The sequence below is a fragment of the Sander vitreus genome, chromosome 18 (assembly GCF_031162955.1).
Source record: "Sander vitreus isolate 19-12246 chromosome 18, sanVit1, whole genome shotgun sequence".
In the NCBI taxonomy this organism is placed as follows: Eukaryota; Metazoa; Chordata; class Actinopteri; order Perciformes; family Percidae; genus Sander; species Sander vitreus.
In genome coordinates, this window is record NC_135872.1 from 18,637,534 (window position 1) to 18,646,538 (window position 9,005).

Genomic DNA, 9,005 nt, shown 5'->3' on the forward strand with positions numbered 1-9,005 from the left:
CTGCATTTGATTGATTCATCTGAAACGTATTTGGTGAAAACTAAGTTTTCCTCATTTTGAGCATATTTTGATCAGGCAATCGGTGTGACGTCATCGCGTTTCTGAAGACCCAACCCAACCCAACCGGAAGACAACAGGTTTTTTTTCATCCTTTTGATCGATACGATGCAAATTTGCGACTGTCAACACTAAGCACTGACATTCTTCATTCAAATAATAAAATGCCCTTATTTGATGGGTTGGGAAGTGGAGGAGAGAAGACTGCGATCGTTATTGACTTAGGAGCAGCATACACAAAGTGAGTAACGTTACCAGTCGTTGGCACGCCTTGTTAACATGGCCGTTCGGTTAGCATCATAAGCTAATGTATATATTGGTTTTCTGAAGTAACTTTACGTTAACCTCCCGTGTCTTGGCACTTTAGCTCGGTCTAATAAAAAACACATGATACATAATTGTATACCGGTAGTAAATTCTGTAGCGTTAGCTAGAAAGCCGGCCAGTCAATGCTAACTGACGTTAGACATGTCAGTGTTTAGCTCGTGTTAGCTAGCTGATGCCAAATTGAAGCTAAGATAAAATCCAATGAGTAAAGAAAGACAATTGTACTGGACGCCAATAGCCTCTTATAGTCTGCTGCATTGCCAATTATAGTTTTTCAACACCCTACATTTTCGTATTTGGGTCAACTTCCGACAATGAGCCCATTTAATGCTGAAGCTAAACTTTGTCAAAATAATGTAGCTAGCTAGACATGCAGGTATTGAGAAGCTGTTTATTATATTGGTGGGAATTGGATTACATTAGATGTAGCTAATTGACCAACTGAACAACACGTCTACATTTGGCTTCATCAGTCCAGACAAGCTTCTTGTCATTTGTCCGTTTTGAGCCAAATACTAACCCCATGTTGACTCTTATTTAAGTGACCTAAATAGTTTTGTTAAGCACCTGGTAATCTGATAGCTGTCTGATACTAAAAGTTACTTCACCAACCATTATATTTTACACATCTCCCAGCATTTAGGGTATTTACAATAAGCTTGTTACTGGAGATTTACCAAAAATGCTACAATACAATTCTCATTATACTTCTTTGGCAGTGTATATGGCTTCAGTGCTACATAATCCATGTCATCTTGCTGGAATATTAGGCAAATGTATTATGTTATAAAGATGAGAAACTGTCCTGAGGCAAGTCACATGCAGATCAAGAGGACTGTTCTCTTTTAATAATGATTTCTTTGTCTACAGTTACTGTCTAAACACAGTTGACACAGAGCTGCACTGTTATTTTATTTATATGCAACTCACTAAAAGGATTTTTGCTATTTCATAAAATGATTATATAGCCCTTTGAGCCAAGTCTTTGTATGCAGTTTTGCTTGTGTTCTACAATGTGTAGGAGCCTAAAAAAGGTTACTGCTGGCATTATTCTTGCTAGTTACATTATTAAACAATTATCAGTCTTAATCTTTTCTGCACGGCCTCTTGCAACTCAGCTGACAGTTTCCGTTTCTTACAGATGCGGCTTTGCAGGGGAAACGGGGCCCAGGTTCATAATTCCGAGCGAGATCCGGAAACCGGGACAGCAGCAGGTGAGACACCGCTGTGCTTTGCTGAGTGTAATCATTTGGAAGGATGTTTGGAAATTGCTAAATATATGTTAATGTGGTGTCTCACTTTCAGGCCATCAAAGTGGTTCAGTACAACATCAATACAGAAGAGCTTTATGTCATCCTCAAAGAGTTTATCCATTTACTGTACTTCAGGTGAGACTCTGCTGCATTAGTTATTCATTCTAAGTGTTAAACAGCCTTTATAAATAACATATACCACTTTTAGATGAAAAATGGAGTGGTCCAGCCTCATCAAATCAAAGTTTGTCTTCCCATTTGTCTCAATCAGGCACCTGCTGGTGAATCCTCGCGACAGAAGGGTGGTCATCATCGAGTCCATCCTCTGCCCGTCTCACTTCAGGGAGACACTCACCAAGGTTTTCTTTAAACAGTTTGAGGTATGGAAACCAACCAGAGAGGTGTTTATAGCTGCAGAAATGTTAGGAAAAAAGTGTTAATGTGGAACATGCGTGTCACAGATGTACTTATTTAAATATACTTATTTTGTGCTCCAAAATGGGATCAATTTGAAAAGTATAGGGACTTCAGTAAAGAAAGGCCTGCAGTAACTTTAACTTTACTGACAACCTTGATAGTATGTGTAAGCTACAGTGTGTGTAGGGGGTTCCTTTTATTTCAGAGTGACAGTGGATAGACAAGAAAGGTGGGAGAGAGATGGGGGATGACACGCAGCAAAGGGCCGCAGGTCGGATTCGACCCCGGGCCGCTGCAAAGGCCTCAGCCTACATGGGGCGCACGCTCTACTGGGTGAGCTAGAGGCCGCCTCATGTTTTAAGTGTTATTCTTTGATGGTGTTTTCCAGGTGCCCTCTGTGTTGTTTGCTCCAAGCCACCTCATGGCCATCATGACTTTAGGAATCAACTCGGCTCTGGTGATGGACTGTGGCCACACAGAGACGCTGGTGCTACCTGTATCCTTTTTTTCCCGTCATCTTGGAGTCGTTGACCATTAAAGGTACACTCCAAGTGGTTAGGTAATGGATTTGTTTGCTTTCTTACCCAGAATCAAGAGAGAAGAGTTTAATCTCTGTTTGTTCAGTCGAGAGAGTGGTCCAGGACACATTTAGCCTAGTCCAGTGCAAAGACTGGAAGCAGGGGGCGACTGTCTCACTTTTGATGGATTGCTGATGTGTTCTTTTATTGTTCTATGATATTTCTGAATGTGTACATGCAAAAAGAAGGCTTATTGTATTGTGTATAAACTTTATATGCTAATACCTTAACTGTAAAATCAGGTTTATGAGTGCACTCCTATTCTTCCAGCTTGGGAGGCTTTGCCTTTGGGAGGGAAAGCCATTCATAAGTAAGTAGCTCTAACAGATTCCAGAGGAGTGTGTGACTTTGCATGTTGTTGTGCACACTTGTCTGTGGAAAGAACACTTCTATTTTTACACTTTGTTCCATGTTGATTGCAAATCTTGTGACTGTAAAATGGAACCTTTTTTATTTTTGAGATGTGCTTGTTTCCTACCGTAACAGCATGTGTCTGTATTTATTCTAGAGAATTAGATGGACTTCTTGTGGAACAGTGCACTGTGGACACCGACACCACCACTGGGCAGAGTGTACCAGCTGCCATTGGTAATTACCGGAAAATACGTTTTGTCTTTTTGAATGGATAAACTGACATGGCCTGCTGATTTGTTTTACAATGCAGAAAAACACAATGGCTTTGACCTATTATGTGTCATTTACTATTCATAAGAAGAACTTGTTTCTGTGTGACATTCGAGTGAAACCCATTCTCAATTTGTGAATTATACATATGCATACGGTCTATTTTAAAGTTTTCTCTCCACACTTTTTCTTGATGGAGGAAACTGAAGCATCGTGTTGAGCTGTGAGAACCACAGCGGTAGCGGAGTTAGGGAAGCTACACTTCTACATCAATAATTAAGACAGCCAGCCGCTTGACTGTTGAATGAACTGCACTTCTGCAGTAAGCACAGAGGGGCTGAGGTCTCTACTCAACCCTTTACGCTGTGCATGATTCACAGAGAGAAATGAATGCCCACAAATCTGAAGTCCATACAGGATTTGTTAATTAACAGTAGTGACAAAATACCAGAAAACCACTGGAACCTGTGTTTGTTTTACGTCCTATTTGACACTCGTCTTTTGCTGCAGTGTCAGCTCACACATTCCCCCAAACGCTGATTTCGCTTCATTATAAGTCTAATTTGGAAGTGAAATAAGAGAAATGGCTGATTTGTTTATGTGTGTTTTTCATCTTTTTTTCAGGGACCATCCCAGAGGAGACTGTGGAGGATATCAAGGGTAGGTTTGATGGAGTTTGAAGGATTTAATTATTCCTTTCAAAAGGCAGCATTCCCCAAGGAAAACAACTTCTATTGAGACTGTGTTTGCTTCCTTCATTACCATCTGCAAAATAGCCCATGTCATTAAACCTGAGTCACTGAGTGCTAATGTGCTCATTCTGTGCTAATTTGTACCTTTTATAACTTTTAAAAAAAAATACTCATCGGTTAACATTGCCGACAGTCGTTAAGGACATTGGTTAAAATGTTCATCCTTAGTTATAAATGTGTCTTTGAGTTTGGACGTCTGCTCATTAGTTTTGTTTCCTGCAGTCAGAACATGCTTTGTCAGTGACCTGCAGAGAGGCCTCCAGATCCAGGAAGCCAAATTTAACCTGGACGGTGCAGCTGAAGTAAGCGCCATGTTGTTTGTATATTGGTTTTTATATGTAAACAAATGTTTGCATTGAAGATTGCATTGCTGTAGGTTCATTTACAATTCTCCCTTCTTGTGAATGCGTTTGCAGCGTCCAGCCCCGCCTCCAGATGTTGATTACCCTCTGGATGGTGAGAAAATCTTGCACGTCAAAGGATCAATCAGGTAGTTCATCGAATGATGCTTTTTGTGTCTGCCTTTGCCTTTAAGTGAGACAAGCCCAGATATTTGGTTATTTTTTGTTGTTGTTGTAAACTCCAATGTCTTTCAACTTGAGGCATTTCCATGGGTTTTTGTATTCTTATTTTTAGTTATGTTTCCCTTTGCGGTAGAAGGTCCTTCTGTAAAATGAGAAGCTCGGAATCTTGGTGTGTCTCATTGCTGTACCGTCTCTCTGTGGGACAATACGTACATTTGTCTTTTTAAACTGCTTGTTGTCCGCTCTTTGTCTTTAAATGTCTTTCACATAGTCACTCGTTAGATTTTCTCTCTTTTTTTCTCCAGGGACTCTGTGATGGAGATCCTGTTTGAACAGGACAATGAAGAGAAGAGTGTGGCCTCTCTGATACTTGATGCTCTGGTCAAGGTAGAGAAAAGTTATTCATTCTGTATGTCTTGGCAAGTTTGAGGGCAAGATGTTGTGTTTATGAGCAATCACTTACTTGATGCGGTATGAAAGTAACAAAACTGGAAGATTTAAAAAAAAGTAGAGCTGTAAATCAAAATTCTTTCTTTGTCAAGACAGGAACAAACCTCGACAGGAAACGAGTCTTAAGTATGGTAGAGCATTCATTTGAAGCTTAACACCTTTTAATCTGAGGGCGTAATATATCTGCATTGGAATCTTATTTCTTTTACACAAATACCACACAATCCAAGATCTTAATTGCGTTATTGATGTCATTACAATACATTGACACCTCTTAAATGTACGGAAATTGAGCTTTTTGTCTATTTATTTAAAAGTTTCCCCTGTTTTAGAGCATGCCGGCGATTTGATTTCGCCCGGCAGCTCAGGCTGGAAACCTATACGTTTATCTATCCTGCTTCCGTTACAAATTTGCGGGAACCGATCACAAACTGGCTTATCTACTTGGTGCGCTATTGGCGAGTTTAACACGATGGCGATAGAGAAGCGACCAAGCAGCATTTTGTTTACATTCAACAAGGCGGCCACCGAAGCGCAGCACTCCATGGCAGCAACCCGTTGATGCCACTGTTGCTGATACGTCACCCGGATCGTTGGTCTGATTGGTTGAAGGACTATCCAGTTGTGTACAGAGCAGACTCCCCAGACTAATGTTCAGTCTTAAAAGATTGAGCTTGGTCTGGTGATAGCCAGACTAGCATGTTGCAGCAATATAGTATGATCTTGCATGGCTCTCTTTTAGGGCTGTAGCTATCGATTATTTTAGTAATCGAGTATTCTACCAATTATTCCATCGATTAATCGAGTAATCGGATAAGAAATACTTTTGTGTTATTGAAGAGCAATAATAAACAATAGTTTGGTTAAATTTTCGGAAAAAAGCTACATTTTTGTTGCCTACATTGCTTACAATATCATCTCTCAAAAAACTAAACATATGAAGTGCATTTAAGTGCCATATTACATTTTTAAAGAAAACATTTTCTGAAATGACATCAACCTCACACTAAGGCATACATTAAACATACATAAACATGACCTTAAGTTGTGCAACTTAACTTTGAGAACTACAAGTTTCATCCTGAGACTGATCTGTATATAGGCCTATATGTAAATATATGTATATGTAAATATTAATTATACTCAGTCGATTTTTATTTATATATTTGATTACAATGCTACACAGCTCTGTTACACTTATGCTATTAGATAATTGATCAGCTGTTTCTCCGTGAAGAGAGAGAGTGAGAGAAAATGGTGCGCAACAATCAGCTGTTTCTCCGAAGGGATAGTCAACAAGTCGGCTCTTTAGATCAGATTGTGGTCACCGCTACGTATTTTCTTGTCTTTGTTTTTGCTAGTTGTTGTGTTTGGTGTAGTTTCATCGTCCATACGACTCCGTGATTTACTTTTGTTGGGTCCGCTTCGTGGAATGGATGAGAAATGTTTTCTGCTGAGATGCTGAAGCGTTGACGTCGTGCTGTTATTGTGGTAAGCTAGTTCGGTTTTTCAGTAGACACACTGTACAGAGTTCTCGTTTTAATTACGTTTGAACTGATTTCAAATTTTGGACACTTTCTGTCGTTTTCTCCAGCCTGTCTCTTCTCTTAGCCCCGCACTATTTACGCTCTGGCATGTGTCGTCAGCAGACTGAGCAGCGTCTGGTGTGCGACAATAATAGTGAACCGTGTGGAAACACCGTCCGTCAGCAATACAACGTTGGTAACACTGATTTAACGAAGCTTCGAGGCAAATCATTTTTGCATCGAGGATTTTTTGTAACCGAATTATTCAAGGAATCATTTCAGCCCTACTCTCTTTACCATCTTTTGTGCCTTGGTGTTGACATTATTTCATTTGGATTTTGCCTCACTAATCTTCCCTTGTGGTGGATATCCGTTGGAAACAGTTTGGGCATAATTACCCTTCTGTTCGTCTCGCTTTGCCAGACCCTCCTCCAAAGCGCATTGGAGGAGGGTCTGAAGGAACTTGTTTTGGTGAAACGTGTACTTTAAAAAGTAAACTCAGATTGGACAGATAGTCAGGCTAGCTGTCTGGATTTAACCATAGTCCTCATAAATCCACAGGAGTTTAAAATGCCAACACAAAGGAAGCAGAATATCCGGCCTAAATGAGTGTAATTCAGCGGATTTTCTGGAGGCAATGGAGCAGTCCCGGAAGTGGAACGTCGAGGATGTAGACTACCCTTCTGTAAACATTCAGTATCTTCGGCAGATGGAATGCAGCAACCCAGTTTTGTTCGCCGCGGAGTTGAGTGTACAGTTTGACTCAGTGCGGTTGCTATGGCGACACTCAACTGAGGCCATTCTATGTAACTAAGACCAGTTCTGTTGTCCATGTGGGGCTCCAGTCAGCACCGGACAGCCTCATTAATCTCAGTGGGTACAGCAGCAGCAGACATTACACAGCCTCAGGCTTGAACTGCTACAGCAATACGTTTAAACCCCGAGCTGTGCACTACTCTACTCATTATATATTGATATATCACCAGAGAAGGCACTGCAGTAATGCCCGCTTCAGCTACTTTCATCCCAATTTTTTTTAGTCCGCACCTGTCCTGAAAACTGCTGCTTCCTGCTGCCTCATGGTTTTCTCCTACTGCACTGGCTGTGGACATAGATGACCTATTGAAAACATGTTTTCATTGTAATCTAGCTCTAATCTGTCATGTCAGGGAGAGAGCGAACAGATGAAAGCATGAAATGTAAATGATCTAATTTGGAAAATGTGCGATTGTGTTTCCCTGTAGTGCCCCATTGACACACGTAAGGTGCTCTCAGAGAACCTGGTGGTGATCGGAGGCACGGCCATGCTGCCGGGTTTCCTGCACCGTCTGCTGGCAGAGCTACGCCTCCTTGTGGAGAAACCCAAGTACAGCAACGTGCTGGCCAGCAAGAGCTTGCGTTTACACGCTCCACCTGCCAAGCCCAACTGCACCGCCTGGCTCGGAGGTCAGATAATGAGTTTTTATTTGAATATTTATTATTATCTGCTGAACTGAAGGCTTTCCCAGAAGGCAAAATAAAAAATGTCTTTGAAGAAGACTTTGGAAAAATATTTCTTCATGCCCTCTCGTATCATTTGGAAAGCTCTCCCTGTGTTCATACTGTCCTCTGCTGTCCTCAACAGGTGCTATCTTCGGAGCGCTGCAGGACATCCTGGGCAGCAGGTCAGTGTCACGAGACTACTACAACCAGACAGGCCGCATCCCAGACTGGTGCTGCTTGAGCTCCCCTCCTCCCGAGTCTCTCTACGAAGCAGGGAAGACGCCTCCCCCCCTCATGAAGAGAGCCTTCTCCACAGAGAAGTAGAGTGATCTGTAACGTAATTCTCACGATGTACTCCCCTTTACTCCACGTGATAGAACAGTTCAGTAATCTTAAACGTAACATCTCAACTCAAGTCTCGTTAATGTGTTAACTACATCAAACAAACGGCTCTAGATGTTTTTAATGTCTAGTAGTCACATGCGCGTTTTTGTATGCATTGATGATTGTGGACTGTTTGATGATCGGGCGAGCTGGTTTCTGACCTCCCGAGTAAGAACAGATATTGGGATTTTAGGCGTTTACATTGATATTCTACAAGTGTTAGAATTTCAAATAGGTCCTGTGCTACACGCAGCCGTGTCTTCGGTTTCATTTTACATCTCATTGAGGAAGACTGAACCCGTACGTGCTCACTCTCACTTCATCTATTTCTGCATTTTGTTAGCATTAAGACTGAAAAAACACATCGTGTTCAGCAGAAATGTTTCCAACGATTACCAAATTGTGCTTTAGTAATCCCCTTTTCCAGCAAAACTTCAGAAAAATGTTGCTCAACTTTGCTGACATTTTTCCATTGTGATGTATGATAATGTGTGGAGAACTGACTGCGTTTTTGATGGTAATGTCCCATGGAAGTCTTTCCAAAAAGAAAGAAAGTTGATCTTATTTATTGTTTGGATCTCGCAGTGTAAAGTGGTTGTTGAACTCAATAAAGGCCCTGCACACTCCCAAA

At 41.2% G+C, this 9,005-nt stretch overlaps 1 protein-coding gene across 1 annotated transcript; it reads left to right on the forward strand.

The window, feature by feature from the left end:
- Positions 1-95: 95 nt before the first annotated feature.
- actr10 (actin related protein 10) lies at positions 96-9,005 on the forward strand. Its single transcript, XM_078274869.1, has 13 exons — positions 96-298; positions 1,526-1,598; positions 1,690-1,772; positions 1,909-2,017; positions 2,443-2,550; positions 2,875-2,942; positions 3,141-3,220; positions 3,881-3,916; positions 4,231-4,310; positions 4,425-4,498; positions 4,838-4,919; positions 7,753-7,954; positions 8,133-9,005. Exons 1-13 carry the CDS (start codon positions 222-224, stop codon positions 8,312-8,314), a joined length of 1,254 nt encoding a protein of 417 aa, XP_078130995.1. The 5' UTR covers positions 96-221; the 3' UTR covers positions 8,315-9,005.

Bases quoted from the DNA above. Each gene is read 5' to 3' on its own strand.
- actr10 (XM_078274869.1), top strand. From the start codon at position 222: ATGCCCTTATTTGATGGGTTGGGAAGTGGAGGAGAGAAGACTGCGATC. The intron at 3,917-4,230 runs GTAGGTTTGATG...TGTTTCCTGCAG, and splicing joins GACTGTGGAGGATATCAAGG to TCAGAACATGCTTTGTCAGT. The intron at 4,311-4,424 runs GTAAGCGCCATG...ATGCGTTTGCAG, and splicing joins ACCTGGACGGTGCAGCTGAA to CGTCCAGCCCCGCCTCCAGA.